Here is an 18,464-nt window from a genome sequence, read left to right as displayed (position 1 = left end):
CCTCCAGATCGGGCCTGCGCCCGCCGGGAGGCTGGCGGGCCCTCCACCTGCGGCCACCTCAGCGGCGGCCGCGGCCGCCGCCTCCTACCCGGCTCTACGCGCTCCTCTGCTACCGCAGTCGCTGGCGGCCGCCGCGCGGAGCTACAGCCAGGTACGTGGACGCTGCGAGGGGCTGCGCACTGGACCCCTCTCCGGACGCGCGCACGCGTCCCCGCGCCCCTTCGTGTGCGCCTCGCGTGCGCGCCCGGGTATCCGCGGCAGGCGCCGCACACCCGCCCCCCTCCCGCTCCGTCCTCCTATTGGGCACGGGAACAAGGGACGCTCTCCCAGGCCTTGGGTTTTCTCCTTTTTTTGTTCTCCCCTCGAGTCTCTGGTCGGTTGGGCAGTGTAAGTGTGGCTGGGGTGAATGTTGAGGCCTTGTTTCCCGCCGGCCCATGGTAGGTTTTGTGAGGTTGCTGATGCCCCCAACCCCGCATCCCTCTAGCTCTCCGCCCGCTGGTCGTGAAGTTGGGAGGCCGGACCCCGCGGAGGGTTGGGAGTTTCGGTGCAGCCAGAGCACTAGGCCCGGGCGGCCCGCGGCGCCTCACGGTAGCCACCGATACTAAGGTTCGCCACACAGCTGCGTGAGCTGGCTTGGGAAGGAGCCGCATCTCCAGCGCGCCCCTCTCTCTGGTTTCCCCGGGGAAAGGCGGGCTGCCCCAATTTACTGAAGGTCACCTCTGCAACTCCAGTTCCTTTGACAGAAGGTCCTTTAGGACTGTCGATCGCGGTCCACTGGGAGAACACTTGGATATTGGGGGAGGGGATGAGTGGGGTAGGAGCGTCTAGTGGGCTACGATTTGGGGCCCCCGTTGGGAATATTTTCCTTTACTTTTTTCCATTCTTATCTTTTAAAGTGTGTATTTGAAGAACCCAGATTGCAATTATTCTATGCATTGTATATGCATTGTATATGGAGCTTTTTCTTCTGCTTATTACGTGGCATCTGAGAAGTGCCAGCTCACTTTTTCACTACCTACCGCGCTAATGCTTTGGGTCATATTTATCATAATTCAGTTTGTGCTTCTCCTTGAATTTATGGAATTTGGGAGGCTGCTGTCTGCCCATGGCTGAGCTAATTGATTTGAATACTGGCCCAATACTTTATCCTGCTTTTTTTCTGTAAAATCTTATGATGCTTATGGAATTCTGGGAAAAGAGAAAAAAGTTGTCTTAAAAAAATCGCTTTGTGAGCTGGTTTCTTGTAAAATCTGTTGTGTGTTAGACGTTTTGCTTACACTTATCATTGACGCCTTAAAATTGGACTTTAAGTGTTCATGAAAACATGACTGGAACACAGATATCTGTCCTTAGCTTAGTAGATTGCAAGTCTTAAAGCCTGATTTACGTTCTGAATTTATGGCTGTAGTGCTTTGTTGGGATTCTCTCTACATTCCAGTTTGGGCTCAGTGTTATAGTCTACTTTAGGTATTTCTCAGGCTCCTGTTACCTCACACTTCTGCTGTTGCCTTTTAAGATCTTTCCCTTATTCAATTGGTCCAACAGATTAATCTTTCCAAGGCCTCCTGCTGTCTTGTTGTTTTACCCACTCCTCAGTGTCTTTTTATTAACTTCCCTTTGCTAACCCAAGTGAAGGACACAGGTTGAGCCCAACACTGAAGGCCTTCTGCTGTATAGTACCCAAGTTCCTTTTGCCAGCTCATCTTCTTTGGCTCTGTTTTTACCCTGCAAGACAAATGGGATTAATTGCTATTTTTCAAATGCACCTTTGTTTGGACTGCTGTTTCCCCTCACCTCAAACTGGAATACTTTTATATTTCTCAAACTTTTATATTTCCTGTAAGGTCCATCTTTGATCACTTCCTGATTCTTTTTCTGTTAGGGCTTTATTTTTAATTTCTATAGTATTTTGTATCTTAATTATAGCACTTGAAGCATCTTGTCTTCTGTATGTGTCTTATTTTGAAATGAGGGTCTAATGTGGTGCATTCTGTGTAAGGGACTCTAAAATATTTTTGTCATACTGAAGGAATCCTTCTTGTACTATCCTAACTAAAACATTATTATTAGTTATAATTTGGGGTTGATGAATTTAAAAATAAGTCCTGAAGAAAATTTGCACTGCTAAATGACTAGGATATATTTGCTTATTGCTTTAGGATGTTCAATTTTAAGCCAAAACAGGAAGTTAGATTTGTGAAGTTTACTTCTGACCTCTGAAATAATCTTAATATCTAGAGCATCTGTTTGAAGAAATAAGCACTAAGTTGGTTGTCTTTTCTTCATTTCTCTTGAAAGGAGTCCAAAACTACCTACCTGGAGGACCTTCCACCACTCCCTGAGTATGAATTGGCCCCATCCAAGTTAGGAGAGGAGGTAGATGATGTTTATCTCATTCGAGCTCAAGGATTGCCTTGGTCATGTACTGTGGAAGATGTGCTTAACTTTTTCTCAGGTAAATCTTATTGTATTTTAAACATGTAATTTTGTCTGAGTAAAGGGTTGATCTACAGAATCCCAAGTATAGCTATGGTGGAGACGGTGTCTTTGATGATTGGAAATTGTTCTGGCTGGTTTTACACTCAATACCAAGTGACATCATGATACTGTTTGTGGTATGTATCATATTTAATGATTGACTGCAACAAAAATAATATTAAAATGACATGATATGAAGCCAGTTTTCTTTTAAGTTTTACTATGTACATAACAAAAAGCCAAACCTATTAGTGGAAATGTGGGATTGAAAGTAGCTGTTTATGTAGTAAATGAACTTAAATGCAAGATTACTTGCATAAAGCTCCTTTAATAACATATTTCAAGGTTTACTAGTTCTTAGTTTTTTAGTTTCTATATCTAACTGTAGTTTTTAATTTTCCTTTCAAGAGGCTTTTAGGGGGCTGGGGTTGTGGCTCATTGGTAGAGTACTTGCCTGGCATGTGTGCAACACTGGGTTCGATCCTCAGCACCACATAAAAAATAAAAATAAAACAAAGGTATTGTGTACATCTACAACTAAAAAAAGAAAATTTTTTAAAAAAGGACTTTTAGTAGATGTCACTTTCAAATGTGGTAAAAGGATGTAACTGAAGGGCTGGGGTTGTAGCTCAGTGACACTTGCCTGGCATGTGAGAGGCACTAGGTTCGATCTTCAGCATCATATATAAATAAATAAAAACTAAAGGTACATCAACAACTAAAAAATCTTAAAAAAAAAAGATGTGACTTAATGTATTAATGTTCATAATATTGTGTGAGTCACGCATTTTATAAAGCTAATTGCCACTTACATCTTTGACTTGCATTGTAGGAAATGTGCACTATGGGGATGCCTTTCTTATAATGGAAAATGGGGAAAGTTAAATTATCATAGCAGAATTTCTTTTATAGGAGATATTTTATTCATAGAAGTTAAACCTATTATTTTAATTCCTTAAGTGATTTGAAACCGGTTATGTAAACTTTGGAATGGACATAATGCATTTTGAGTTGCACCCAGCCTGACTTGACATTTAATGGTCAGAAGATCTTAAGCTTGTGAGCCAAGGTTTACTTATCTTTTCTGCTTGGAACATTTTAGACACCGCTACCTCATTAGTGTTTGGATGACTTCAGTGATGGGGATTTGTGTAAAGAATGTGACAGGCATTTTGGTTCCTCCTTTGTTGTAGGAAAATTGCATTCTAATGACTTGTATAATTGAGCTTGATGTTTGATTTCTGTTTTTAATTGACTTTATTCATATACTTTTAGACTGCAGAATCCGCAATAGTGAGAATGGAATACATTTCCTTTTAAATAGAGATGGGAAACGAAGGGGTGATGCCTTAATTGAAATGGAGTCAGAGCAGGATGTGCAGAAAGCCTTAGAAAAGCACCGCATGTACATGGGTCAGCGATATGTGGAAGGTATGTTCCTCAGATTCTGGCTTTTTATGATCTTGCATTAGATTTTAAATTTTGCAAAACTCATTAACAATAGTGAAGTAGCATTATTTTACAACTTGTAAAAATGAAGCTTAGAGAGATCATCTGAATTTTTTATAGAATGAAAGTGTTGACTAAGTTTATCTTAAAGTTGTGAGTTAAATAGATTATGATTGGTACATAATAAATATTCAATAAATGTTATTTTCTTGAGAGATGTGCAAAAAGATTAAAACCATTGGTGTTTTAATTCTTGGATAATCTACCAAGTGTTAGTGTATTTGATTTCTTTTTTAAAAAGTAGTGTCCTTCTGGGGCTGAGGTTGTGGCTCAGCTGTAGAGCGCTCACCTAGAACGTGTGAGGACCTGGATTCGATCCTTAGCACCACATAAAGATAAATAAATAAAGGTTTAAAAAAGTGGTGTCCTTTGTTATGTAAATTTTACATCCATTTTGTGCTTTTTCTTTGTAGTATATGAGATAAATAATGAAGATGTGGATGCCTTAATGAAGAGCCTACAGGTCAAGTCGTCACCTGTGGTGAATGATGGTGTAGTTCGTTTAAGAGGACTTCCTTATAGTTGCAATGAGAAAGATATTGTGGACTTCTTTGCAGGTGCTTTGTAGTCATATCATATTTGGGTCCTTATTTCTTTTCTCCCCACACACCCTGTCCCCTTGCCTTGTTGTTCTGTATCTTAGATATGTTTTGATCCTAATAGGCAGATCTTTGGGGGATGTCACATTTCAGAATTTCATGAGGGTTTGTCTTACAATAGAAGAAAATGTCTGCTCAAAATAGTGGCCGTATTTGTCTAATACAATAACCATTTATATGATTTCAAAGTGTTATCTAATTTCTAGCTATAAAATATGTGCCATTAGTAGTAATGTTAGTCTAAATCTCTGTTGTCTCTTCAAATATAATTAATGACAAAAAAGTTAAAAAAAAAATTGAGGGAATGGTGTGTTTACGATAGGTTTCTTGGACCTGAGCATGGTCTTGCACACCTATAATCCCAGGTATTCTGAAGGCTGAGGAAGGAGGATCTCAAATTTAAGGTTAGCCTAGACAACTTAGCGAGATCCTGTCTCAAAAAAAAAAAGGCAGGGTGGGTTGAGGTGTAGCTCAGTAGCAGGGTGGGTTGGGATGTAGCTCAGTAGTAGAGTACCATTTGGTTCAATTCCTAGTATTGAAAAAAGATCGGTTAGTTGGACCATCAACATTCTGAAAATATAAGTACATATTTATTAATAACTTCTGGCTGCATAATAACTTCTACCCATTAAGCATGTATCCAGCTTTGGGATTGGCAAAACCACATACAAGTTTTATTAGTGCATTTGTTAACTATAAAGATTATAAAAAGCTCCCGGTAGCAACACTAATTTGGAATAATTTTTTGTATCCTAGGACTGAATATAGTGGACATTACTTTTGTAATGGACTATAGAGGGAGAAGAAAAACAGGGGAAGCATATGTGCAGTTTGAAGAACCAGAAATGGCCAACCAAGCCTTGTTGAAACACAGGGAAGAAATTGGTAACAGGTGAGTGAGACAGATACCAGTGATGCAGCAGCATCACACTTCAAGTCATTTTGATGAGTGTGTTCTACTATGACTGAAAGTTTCCAGACACAGAAATGTAGAATAGTATGAGGAGCCACCAGACATCCATTGCTTGGATTAACAAATTATTGACATTTGTTATGTTTATTTCATCTGTTTATTTTCAGTATTTGTCTTTTTAAAAAGGTATTTTCTTACATAATCACAATATTGGCACATCTAGCAAAATTAGCAATAATTTATTATCCAGTAATAACCCACAATCTTTTCACAGTTAAACCCCAAATACCTTTTTGTAGTTTGTTTGTTTGAGCCAGAATCCAGACAAATCCATACCTTGCTTTTAATATGACTCTAATTCTCCTAAAATAGAGCAAATTCCCTTCTTTATTTTTTATTCTTTTTCCCTTTTAAAAATGCAGTTGACTTTTGAAGAAATTGGGTCAGGCAGTGTCTCCTGTTTATATCACATCAGGATGCATGTAATGATGTAGGTGATTTGTGCTTAGCTTCAATTTTGGAGGCATAGGAAATTGTCAAATTTTAAATCTCTGTTTTGCTGTTTTCTGGCCTTTTTATTTAGCTCCTTCGAAGCTTTTTTTTTTTTTTTTAAAATAGCGCCACTCCAAAAGCTGACTATTTCAGAATCTACTTATAGAATGGGTTCATAGGTCTTTTTAAAAAAGTGGTTCTTGGGTTGGGCACAGTGACACACCTGTAATCCAAGCTACTTGGGATGCTGTAACAGGAGGATTCGAGTTTGAGGCCAGCATGGGCAATATAGCAAGACTCTATTTTAAAAAAATGTTTTGTTTAATTATTATTTTTTCTTCCCTTTAGGTTCTGGGAATCAAACCCAGGGCCTCATTTATGCTAGGCAAAGTGCTCTACCACTGAGCTACACACCTAGTCCCTCATTTAATTGTTTTAGGTCTGTAAATACAAATAATTTTTTTAAAAAAATTTTTATTTATTTATTTTTCTTCTGGTCATATGAGAAAATAACTTGAGAGTTAAACTCATATGCAATTTCCCTACTTCCCCCCACACACAAAAAATGAGGCACAAGTAAAATTATAAAGTTTCTAGTATTAATACTAAAAATGAAAAAGAGTTGGAGGGTGTCAGGTCTTTAGATCTGTCATGATCTCTTGACTCTAGAGTATAAGCAATTAAAGGAGAACTTATTTGCATTTTGCCTTGAGCCTAATGGCAGGATTATGTCTGATTTTTGTTTTTTATGGGGTACTATGAGTTAGCACAAATAATAGGCATTTATGTCTATAATTCAATACAGCCTACCAAGAGAGTCAACTTTAAATTTAAATGAAGAAAAATTAAATCATTATCTATAAGACACCAGCTGTTTTCCATATGATTTCTGTGGAACTTGTGACTGACTCTTGGCATCCAGGCTATAGTGAGTGGGTTTTTTTTTATCACTAGATAATAAGTCATTCTAAAACTTACTAGCTCACTCAATCCTTGAGCCACATCCCCAGCCCTATTTCTTATTTTATTTAAATAAAGAGTCTTACTGAGTTGCTTAGAACCTCACTCTTTCTGAAGCTGGTGTTGGATTTATGATCCTCCTGCCTCAGCCTCCCAACACACTGGGATTACAGGAGTGCACCACTGTACTTGGCTCTGTTCACTTTTTTTTTTTTAATTAGCTACACATGACATTACAATGATCTTGGCAATTTATACATTTGAATCAATTGGAGTATAATTTCTTATTTTTCTGATTGTACAGATTGCAGAATCACACTGGTCATAGAATCACCTATATACATACAGCAGTCATAAAGTCTATTGTATTCTGCTGTCCTTCCTATCCCCCCCTTCCCCTCCCCTCCCCTCCCATCACTTCTCTCTATCCAATCTAATGTGACACTTTTTTTTTTCTTTTTCTCCTCACATCATACATGTATTCTGTATAACGATGAGGGTCTCCTTCCATCTTCCGTGCAACTCCCCTTCTCTCTCCTTTTCCCTCCCACCTCTCTTCCCTATTTAGTGATAATAATACAAATAATTTTTACAGCTCATGTTTAATAAGCTAGTTTGGAGTAACAGTGTTGAGGAAAAAAAGCTTGGATTTAATTTAGTCCCACTGTCACTATAATGGCAAGTCAGAATTCTTGAGTTCTCATTTACCTCCTAGGGAAATTCTAGAAAAGGTAGCTTTTCTTATCCTGTGACTCTTTTGTTTGAACTTGGGTACTTTACCACTGAGCTTTCTTACCAGTGATGGACTATAGAGGGAATTTTTTATTTTTTATTTTGAGACAGAGTCTTGCTAAATTGCTGGGGGTTTCCCTTAGTCTGTGAAGCTGGCCTTGAACTTGTGATCCTCCTACCTCAGCCCCCTGAGTTGCTGGGATTATAGGTGTGTGCTACTGCACTTGGCTACACTGGGACCATCTTTTACAAATGTGACTAATTTTCAAAGAATTCAGTTGCAGGGCTTCGACAGGTTGATAAGCAACTATGGAAAGAAGACCAAAAAAACCTTTGTTTTGGTTTGTTTTTCATTACTGTAATGAAATACTGATGCAGGCTAACTTTATAACAATAAGAGGTTCATTTAGCCCATAGTTTTAGATGCTGAAAGTCCACACAGTGTGGTGCATTGGCAAGGTACCCCCTGCTGTGAATGGTATGAGTGCTTACCTGTGGGAAGAAGAAATCACATCTCACAACAAGAAGTCAGAGTGATTTTAGGGGTAGACTCAGGCTTTTATAACAACTTACTTTTCTGAGAATTAACTTCAGGATTCCCTTCTTAGAGCAGTGCCCCAAATGACTAGAAGACTATCTTCTTAAAGTTTCACAGCATCCCCCAGTATTGTCACTCCAGTTTCGAAGCTCCTAACCAAGAAATTGGGGGGGGGAACATCTAAGCCACAGCAACCTTGTAAAGATTCTTTTTTTAAAAAAAAAAATCCATAAATCTGTCAAACCTTTTGCATTCCAAAAAAAAGTTTAGTTTCTGTACCCACAATTACAACGAGGATAGTTATTCTTATAAAGCAAAACAGTAAAAAATATTGTTAAAATGTATATGAAAATATATTTTGGGGCAAAAATTTTGAGGCAAAATGATTAAATTATTGATCTATTCTGTTCTGAGTATTGTTTTCATGGGTTAATATCTGCAGTCACTGTTAAATTTTCCCTTTCCTGTTCTTTTTTGGATACATGTATTTTATAAGCTATTGGAAATATCTTAAAACCTATTTTATTTATTTTTTTTTTTAGTATTATGTTTTAGTTGTAGTTGGACACAATACTTTTATTTTATTTTTATGTGGTGCTTAGGATGGAACCCAGCGTCCCACACGTGCTAGGCGAGGGCTCCACTGCTGAGCCACAACCCCCAACCCCTTAAAACCTATTTTAAATGGGTTCAGTGTACAGTTATTTTGCATCATTTGTGACTATTCGTTTTTGTTTTGACCTAGGTATATAGAGATATTTCCAAGCAGAAGGAATGAAGTTCGAACCCATGTTGGCTCTCATAAGGGAAAGAAAATGGCATCTTCTCCTACTGCTAAGTATATAACTGAGCCAGAAATGGTCTTTGAAGAACATGAAGTAAATGAGGACATTCGACCCATGACAGGTTTTGAAAGTGAGAAGGAGATAGGTAAGGTCCTATCTCCTCTTGAGACTCATTGGGTCTATCTTGTATGTTTTGGTTTTTGTTAAACTATTTTTCTTAATAATCATTGTATTGTGAGATTGCAGGACAAGGAAATTGAGTTAAAGATTTAATGTCTCTGTAGTATGTACTTTGAATATATACTGAAGGGCTTAATTATTTGGTTATGTTTTTAACTTAATAATTTTGTAGTCTATTAAAAGCTGGACACTAAAAATGTAATGAAAGGAAGTAAAATGTCAGCATTTAAACTAAGATAGGGAAAGATAGTTGTACAGAGCAGGGATATTAAGTAAGGATTTTTGTTTGCCTCTGGATTTAATAATTTCTTTGATTCCTAACCTCGAAGCAACATTGGAGTCTTTGAAATTTGTTAAGTATTTTCCAGTTGGCGCTTTGCAGTTATCCTGTCACTATATTTTTCTATCTTCCTTTCCTTTCCTCCTGGAACCCAGAAAGTTTCTCTTTCTTTATAGTTTAGTTCATGACTGGTTTACCTTCGTTCTGTTGTAACAGAAAATTAAGTTCTTAATTTAGTAATGGATTCAAGTATTAGATACTTATGGGTATTCAGGTGATATTTGTTAAATAGCAGAAATTCAGATTATTTTGGCTTTTAAAGCCCTTCCTTACTGGTTCAAGATGATTTGAAGATTTTGATATAAAGGTCATATCTAATTATAATCTATTAATAGCTCTTGATGCTTTATGTCCTTGATGGTGTTTTTTGTTTCTCCTTCAGAATTGCCTAAGGAGATGTCAGAAAAGCTTCCAGAAGCTGTTGATTTTGGAACTACGCCTTCATTGCATTTTGTCCACATGAGAGGATTACCTTTTCAAGCTAATGCCCAAGACATTATAAATGTGTGTGCTACTACGATATCCATTCTCAATAGGTTTGAACTGAGTTCTAAAATTGAACTTGTATTAGTTTGCGGAAGGTGCAGAAGAAAATGCTGTATTTCTGGAGTATCTTTAGATAGTGAGATAGCATCTCTTTTGTAAAGGCTTGTTTAATTTTTTGTAGCTGAAAAGTGTAGGATATCTGGGTATGGTTGTCTGTGCCTATAGTCCCAACTACTTCAAGGATAAGGCAGGAGGATTGCTTGAATCCAGGAGTTTGAGGCCAACTTGTGGACTGTAGGTGGATTGGTTCTCTTAAAAAAAGGGTGGGGGCCGGGGCCAGGGCTGGTGTTGTGGCTCAGTGGTAGAGCACTTGCTTAGCATGTGCAAGGCCCTGGGTTTGATCCTCACCATCACATAAAAATAAATAAAGGCATTGTGTCCAACTAAAAAAAAAATATATTAAAAAAGAGGGGGTGGGGTGTGGCTGGGGTTGCAACTCCGTGATATAGGTGCTTGTCTAGCATGTGTGAGGTACTGGGTTTGATTCTCAGCACTGCATATAAATAAGAACAAAGTAAAGGGTCATCCACAACTTAAAAGGGTGGGGGTGGCTTTTTATTACACTTGTGAAAATCAGGTGAGGATTTTATAAATGCACAGCAAAATGGTGTAGATTTATTAATAAAGTAGGAAAATTTGGTTTTAGAATAAATGACTTCAACTTACTTATTTTTCACTTTGGGAAAATGACACTAAAGCATATGATTACAGAGGGTTTTTTTGTTCATTTTTTTACAGAGCAGTTATATACAGATATTTCAGTGTTCCATTATAAATTGAAAATATCATAATTTGAAAATACATTTAATATACCTAATCGGCTAAACATCATAGCAACACAGTATACTGTAGGGTGTTGGTGGTTTATCTTTGTGATCTTGTGGTTGACTGGGACATGTTTGCTGCCACTACTGAGCATCTCAACAGAGTACCTTACTTTGTATTGCTAGCCAGGGAAAAGTTAAAAATTCAGGGTATGGTTTCTACTTAATTTGGATTGCTTTTGCACAATTGTGAAGTTGAAAAATCATAACTGGAACCATCTAACCATTATAAATTCAGGGCACATCTGTACTAGACAAAAATCTAGGCTTGAGTTTTTATGAGATACCATGTAGCCTTCATGAAATGGGATTCCCTAATATTTGAGAAAGTAAATTTAAAATACATTTTTTTATTTAGTAATAGATACTGTGTGAAATAAAACATAAAACTACAAAGCTCTCAACTTTATGAACTTGAGAACATGTATGAAAGATAGATCCAAACCTAGAGTCTTTGGTTACTAGTGAAGCCTCAGAGTTGTCATTATTTCAAAAAACATACTAAGAGCTGGGTGTGGTAACGTATGTCTGTAGTCCTAGTGACTTGGAAGTCTGAGGCAGGAGGATCACAAGTTCAAGGCCAGTGTCAGCCGTTTAGTGTTTATCGAGGTCCTGAGCCAATTAGTTAGAACTTGACTCAAAAAATGAAGGACTCAAGTTGTAACTTGGTGATTAAAGACCCCTGGGTTCAGTCTCCAGTACAAAAAGAAAAAAGAAAAAAAAAAAAGTGCATATTAGGAATTATATCTTTACCCAAATTGAAGTTTGCAAGTTTTCATTGAAACTTGTTTTTGTGGGCTGGAGTTGTGGCTCAGTGGTAGAGTACTTGCCTAGCATATGTGAGGCCCTGGGTTCGATCCTTAGCACCACATAACAATAAATAAAGATATTGTGTTCATCTACAACTAAAAAATATTAAAAAAAAAAAAAAGGAAGAAACGTGTTGTTGCTTTGGTTTGGAATGATAACCATTTAGTGTGGTAGCCCAGTTTGTGTATTTCTGAAAACTGATAGCTACATATCTGATTAAATGTATTACTGAGGAATAAAGTATATTTGATAGATATTCTTTAGAAACAGATGTGTATGGGAGAAATGAAAAATTGTGTGAGAACCATTTGTATAAGGATCTGTAGTTTGAGGTTCTTTGATAACAGATATTTGAAATGTAATCTTGAGTCAGAAAATTCAGACCAGAAGAGATGGTAGATTTGTAACTATTTTATTGCTTAATGGATTTTCTAAAAACCACTGTGTCAGGTGTATGAATCAATGACTGAAAGCAAAAGCAGAGCCACCACTACCTGGGCTGGGGATGTGGCTCAGGGGTAGATTGCTTGCCTGACACATAAGGCCCTGGGTTTGATCTCTAGTGCTGCAAGAAAAAAAAAGTAGAGCCATCAGACATCTAAAGCTTGGTCTTAGTTCAGTTATATTCTTTTTGTTTGCCTCCGTTTAGTTTTTTGCTCCCTTGAAGCCTGTGAGAATCACCATGGAATACAGTTCCAATGGAAAGGCTACTGGAGAAGCTGATGTGCACTTCGATACCCATGAGGATGCTGTTGCAGCTATGCTCAAGGATAGGTCCCATGTTCGTAAGTACTGCTCATGGTTTTCCTTGTATTCAGTGCTTATCTTTGCTTACAAATATCTTTCCTTATTTAGGGATTGGTCTAGAATTTTTCCTAGGGAAAATTCTACTTAAAGGTAAAATATGAAACACTGTATTATAAGAAAAACATTTAGTTGACTGCAAGTTTCCTTATATTTCTATCCAGAGTTGGGGTTTTGTTTTAATTTTGCTTTTGCCTACTTGTTTTTGATTTTTTAAATGTTTTTATTTTAAATTTGGGCGGCAATGGGGTCTTGCTAGTCTCAAATTTAAGGGGGTTCAAGTGATCTTCCTGCCTCAGTCTCCTGGTAGCTAAGACCATAGGTGTTTGCCATCCTCTGTAGCCTCGTTTTTAAAAAATATTTTATTGTTGATGGACCTTTATTCTCTATATGTGGTGTTGAGAATCAAACTCAGGACCTCCTACATGCTAGGCAAGCGCTTTACCACTGAGCCACAACTCCAGCCCTCGTTTTTTTATTTCCCCCAATAAAGAAAAATGTTTGAGTTATCATCTAAACTATGAGAAAAATGGCTGCAGTATTTTTTCTGCCTTTTCAGGTTTTAAAAACTAATCTTTTTCTATTGTTTTCAGAGCATAGGTATATTGAACTGTTCCTGAATTCATGTCCAAAAGGAAAATAAGACTTCCAGGGACTCCAGATAGTAAGGTAATTTTTTTTTTTTTTTTTCCTGCCGTGCATGGATTGAACCCAGGGTCTTGCATTTGCATTTGCTGAGCTAGTGCCCTGTTGAACTATATTCCCAGCCCAAGTAAAGTAAATTTAAGAGGTCCAATTATGGAAATTATTTTCAAATAGATGAATAATCATTAACTCACTAATTTGTAATATGGTAGAAACCATTCTCTTTTTAATAAAGATCAAGCTCTAGTGATAGTTAAAGTAACACTATAAAGAATAAAAGTTCATTTTGATTATATAGTGCTTTCAGGCATTATCCATGCATAAAATTTTTTTCATAATTCCCAACATTTATCATGCTGTGTGCCCCTCCATAAATTGTATAGCTATCTTTTGTAGCTGTAAATTATAATTTATGGAAAGTTTCCCTTGCATTAGCTTTTCTTCCCACTAAAATGTAAACAGATTTCTTCAGTTGTGAGATGTTTTTACAATGTATAAAAGGTGTTATATATGAAATCAGGGTGTGTCATTCATATGCAGTTAATTTGTCATTACTTCCTTTTTCTTTTGAAAATGATTTTTTGTCTTAGGAAGAACATAGTTTCATAGTGTTAACTTATCTATGACATATTTAATAAACATATATATTCTTCCCTCCCTCAGAACTGGGGATTGAACCCAGGGGTGCTGTACCACCAAGCTACATACTTTTTTCTTGTGGTGCTGGAGATTGAACCCAGGGCCTTGTGCATGCAGGGCAAGCATTCTACCACTGAGCTATATCCCCAGCCCCACTTAAAATGTTTTTTGAGACAGTCTCCCTAAGACTGGCTTCGAACTTGGTGATACTCCCAGTTCCCTGAGTAGCTGGGATTATAGGTGTGTACCACTGCACCTGGCTGCTAAATATATCTCAGTGTCCTTTGACTAAATATGTGATATCTTTTTTTTTCTCCATTAATTGTTTTCATATATTGTATTGCAATTATTTTCCCATATGTAGTAAAACACATTCTGTTACTATAGATGTCGTAGGTTATTTTTGGATATAAAGTTCCACAGTCCCAATTATTACCTTATTTCTATATGAAATATATTTTGTGCTCAGTGCCAGAAATCTGTCTTCATACAAGGCTAGGTACCTTAATGCCTTAATTTCCTTACTTTAAATTTTGTTTTGTTTTTACAGTACTGATGATTGAACCTAGGTGTGCTTTATCACTGAGCTACATCCCTAGTACCTTTTATTTTTGAGACAGGGTCTCTCTAAGTTGCTAAGGCTGCCCTTGAACTTGTGATCCTCCTGCCTCCATCTTCTGAGATGTTGGGATTATAGGTATGCACTACCTGAGATGTTGGGATTATAGTGTACCAACATGCCTGGCTCCTGACTTAAATTTTGTCAGATAACTTATGAGTCAGGAAGAAAAAAAAAAAATTGAACTTGTACTTTTAAATGGTATGTAAACACAAGTAATTTTTTTTTTTTTTTTTTTTACATTTCAAACAGAAGTGCAGCTGGGTGCAGTGGCTCACACCTGTAATCCCAGCAGTTTGGGAGGCTGAGATAGAAGGATTGCAAGTTCAAATCCAGTCTCAGCAAAAAGTGAGGTGCTAAGCAACTCAGTGAGACCCTGTCTCTAAATAAAATACAAAATAGGGGTAGGGATGTGGCTCAGTGGTCAAGTGCCCTTGAGTTCAATTCCTAGTACTGCCCCCCGCCAAAAAAAAAAGCAAAACAAAAGTGTAACATTTTTTTGTTTTATTTTCAGGATGAAGCAAGAAGCATTTCATTTGCACATCTTTCTTGGACATGGGCTATAAAGTTCTTGTTTATTGGCAGAAACTGCTAGAGAACGGATTTTGGGTTTGGGTTAATGCTTCTAAGAAAAATTCATAGTGAACTATTGAGAAGGAGAAAGATTCAATTTGGTATTATGAAATAAACCACAAATCTTAAATTTTTGTTTAAACTGTTCAGGATCTGATTAAGAAAATCTGATTAATTCTTTATTTTATATAATTAAGCAGTTTGTTTTTATAGAGGATATGTTACCCATTGTAAAGACTACATATTTTTATTCAGTACTATCTTTAAAAAATCTTTTTCTCATTTAAAAAATAATCTGTTCAAAGTTTTGATTTTGCCTATGAATTGAGAGCTCTGATGTAAAGCTTCTTATGGATGAAATAATGTTTTATTGTAACCAAACACTCACCAAAGCAAGGAAAGGTTTCAGACCTTTAAACCACTATGGTGTGGCAGATAGTTTTAATTTTAGCTATATTTGATTATTTAGATAGGGGTAGTGATTAAAATAAATAAATACCACAGGTTAGTGAGTATAAATGACAAGTTGGCAGTTTTATGTCTTTAGAAATGTTTTGCCTTTCTAAACCTTGTGGTTAAAGGCATTTAACATTGGTGCCTGTCTGTTTAGGGGGAAGTCTAGTCTCAACTTAAAAGTTGACCCCCCCCCCCTTTTTTTTTTGGTTTTGGGTAAACCTTAAGGGTGTTTCTTAGTCTTGAAACTGTAAAGTGATATGTCACAATAGTCCAGACTTATAAGGACATTAATGGCTTCACTTGATTTAAACCAGCTCTAGACAGGTAAAAAAATCTGTCTCCTCATTTGCTTTTCAGTGCAGTAGCACATCCCATATTTTAGAACAAGTAGGGGTGCCTTGCTTTAAATAAAAATAGCATTTAATGTATAATTGTGTGAAGGGTTTATGGATAAAGCTACATCTGCCACATTGTGGCAGTACCTTCTGCTTTAATATTAAACAGCTTGTTATTTAAATATTGGACAAAATGGCTGGCTTCAAAATGTAGTCATTAATAAACTAACTTTATGTGCACCTGTGTAGGAGAATCAAAGTTCTGTATACTTTCTTTGCCTTGTTCCTGTTCTCAGGGTGACAGCTGCCACCAGGAGATGCAGTTATAGTTCTTAAAATTGAATTTTCCCAGATTTCAGAGAGGTGATATCTGGAAGAGAGATGATGTTTTCTCTCACTTAATATATAATCATCTTTGATTACCAGCTAAGATACAAAAATCACTGTACTGTAAGCAGTCAATAAATGGAGGCTCGCTTTAGGCTGAAGATTACCTAAGAGTATTTATTATTGGAGTATGTGAGTCAGTTGCTTATATATTTTATTACAGCAATTCCTGGTATATTAATGTAAGAAGAAATGATTAATTTTCAGTTGTATTTAAAAAAATTCTCCTGTAAGTACATGACTTAATCTAACAGATGTACTACTCAGATGGAAATGTTTTCATATGTGGTTGAATGTGCCAAGTTGTGAGAACTGGTGTCTGTACTTATGTCATTTGTTCAGGGTCTGAACAATCCCATTCATAATTGGTATCTAATTTTCTTTAGAAAATTCCTGTAGAGTCTATTGGGATTGGGTTTAGTGAGGAATTCATTCATTTGTACTTTGTCTTCAGCTAATGAGTTTCATTTGTGCTTTTTTGGGAAAAGAATGAGAGCAAGAGCATTAAAATACTGTGTGATGGGTAAACTTGAAGGAATATGTCTTCTTGCTTCACTAAAGACTGAGTTCTCAGTACAAAACAGGTTCATTTTGGGGAAGTCACCATATGAATTCATATATTCTACTTATTAGTTTTTGTTCATAATTTAGGCGAGTGAGTGATTGATTGATAAGGCAAATGTAGTTATTAGGAGAGGAGGAGATCCACATAACAGAATAAAAGTCTTATTCATTCACAGGACATTTTTGTCTCTCAAAATTTTTTGTTCAAACTTGGCTGTGCATTATTATTTGCTTTTGAAGGAAGCAATGAGTGAATTTCTATCTTCTGTGTGATTTCCTTATGTCTTTATAATCTTTGTTGTAAAACTGTCAAAAATGGTGGGGTTGGAGTCTGTGGTCATAGTCCCCATATCCTGCTTTGGTTTAGCTGTTTCTTAAGATAGTGCAAGGGAGAAAAACTCTGATAGAGATTATGTAAACACAAAGGAGAACATTCCTGAAGATTGTGATCCAATGTAATGTATTCACTGATTCTGGACACTGAAACTGAGCCAGTGTTCCTTTATACCCAGGTGGCAATGGCAGCCAAGTTAGGTATGGTCAGAAGATTCTATGTCCTTTTCACTACTGCACTGTGGAGAAGCATAAGAAAACCACTTCCCTGTAGGTGACATGGTATGTGAAGATCCCACTTATTAGCCAACATGCTCTGTTAGCATTTCTAAACAATCCCTAGTAGGTTAGTAGGTTTTTATTTGGAGATTTTTTTTTTCTTCTGTGTTACATCCTTTTCACCTTATTATTTAAAATACTCCATAGTCCTGAAGAGTTCCCATACATTATGTGAAAGAATTCTTGTTCAATTGGTAGGACCAAAGTAGAGTGGTGTACCTCAGCTGTAGAGTAGAAGGAGGTTGAAATAATAGAGGCTTTGATAAAACAAGACTTCTCAAGTAGTAGAAATATGTTCCTATTCCTGAGTTTAACAGATTAGAAAATAATCTCTGAAATTTTTAGGAAGGGAATAAAGCTGCTGTAGACGTTCATTTATTGTTTTTTGTTAGTAGACATGTTTTCAGTTCCTTAGGTAGAGATTAATTTTAGTTTGGTAAGAAACTGCTAAACTGTCTTCCAAAGTGGCTATCCCATTTTTCATTCCCACCAAGAGTTTGTGTAGCTCCCCATCCTTACCAGCATTTGGTAGAGTTAAGTGTTTTGGAGTTAAGCTATTGTAGTTAGTGTTATCTCATTTTTTTTTTAAATGTGTTTTTTTTTAAGCTGTAGGTGGACACAATACCTTTATTTATTTTTTTAATGTGGTGCTAAGGATCGAACCCAGTGCTTTGTGGGTGCTGCGTGAGCGCTCTACCACTGAGCCATAGCCCCAACCCTCATTGTTTTGATTTCCATTTCCATAAAGAAGTTATTTCTATAATGCAATAATAAACATCTTTTCATACACTTAGTTGCCTTTTTTTCATCTTTGGTGAAGTGTCTGTTTAGATCTTCTGCCCTGTTTTTTGGTAAGTTTTCTTATTGAGTTTCATAAAAGGGATAAAGGAATATTCAGTCTCTCTTAAACTTTGATGATATAAAAATGAAGAACGGGGCTAATTTAAAAATTCTTTATATTTTTTGAAGAAAATGAAGAGATGGAGAAGGTATGCAGTGAACAGCCTTCCTCCCATTCTATTACTTTAGCCACTTCCCCTTCTCAGGCAACCCTATCATCAATTTTTAATGTAAATTTATACTGTATATATACTTAAGCAATTATTAGACATTGCTGGTCTGCA

At 36.8% G+C, this 18,464-nt stretch overlaps 1 protein-coding gene across 3 annotated transcripts; it reads left to right on the top strand.

Annotated features, from left to right (window-relative positions):
- The first annotated feature begins 6 nt into the window (after positions 1 to 6).
- On the top strand, positions 7 to 16,906 carry Grsf1 (G-rich RNA sequence binding factor 1). 3 transcript variants are annotated; one of them, XM_048785758.1, is made up of 10 exons: positions 7 to 151; positions 2,299 to 2,455; positions 3,754 to 3,909; positions 4,401 to 4,544; positions 5,343 to 5,478; positions 8,967 to 9,151; positions 9,909 to 10,030; positions 12,356 to 12,491; positions 13,104 to 13,179; positions 14,928 to 16,906. In XM_048785758.1, exons 3-9 carry the CDS (start codon positions 3,837 to 3,839, stop codon positions 13,151 to 13,153), a joined length of 846 nt encoding a protein of 281 aa, XP_048641715.1. In that variant the 5' UTR covers positions 7 to 151; positions 2,299 to 2,455; positions 3,754 to 3,836; the 3' UTR covers positions 13,154 to 13,179; positions 14,928 to 16,906. The 3 variants fall into 3 exon arrangements, with proteins under 3 accessions (XP_048641715.1, XP_048641716.1, XP_015360781.1); XM_048785759.1 differs by lacking the exon at positions 7 to 151 and adding an exon at positions 156 to 387; XM_015505295.1 differs by lacking the exon at positions 7 to 151 and adding an exon at positions 299 to 437.
- The last annotated feature ends 1,558 nt before the right edge of the window (positions 16,907 to 18,464 follow it).

The sequence above is a fragment of the Marmota marmota genome, unplaced genomic scaffold (genome assembly GCF_001458135.2).
Source record: "Marmota marmota marmota unplaced genomic scaffold, marMar, whole genome shotgun sequence".
Classification (NCBI taxonomy): Eukaryota; Metazoa; Chordata; class Mammalia; order Rodentia; family Sciuridae; genus Marmota; species Marmota marmota.
Note: the sequence above shows the minus strand (reverse complement) of the source record. Positions and strands in the feature narration are given on the sequence as shown.

Excerpts from the sequence above, each read along its gene's own strand:
- Grsf1 (XM_015505295.1), top strand. Across the intron at positions 9,152-9,908 it reads TGAAAGTGAGAAGGAGATAG|AATTGCCTAAGGAGATGTCA; the intron begins GTAAGGTCCTAT and ends TTTCTCCTTCAG. Across the intron at positions 12,492-13,103 it reads CAAGGATAGGTCCCATGTTC|AGCATAGGTATATTGAACTG; the intron begins GTAAGTACTGCT and ends TATTGTTTTCAG.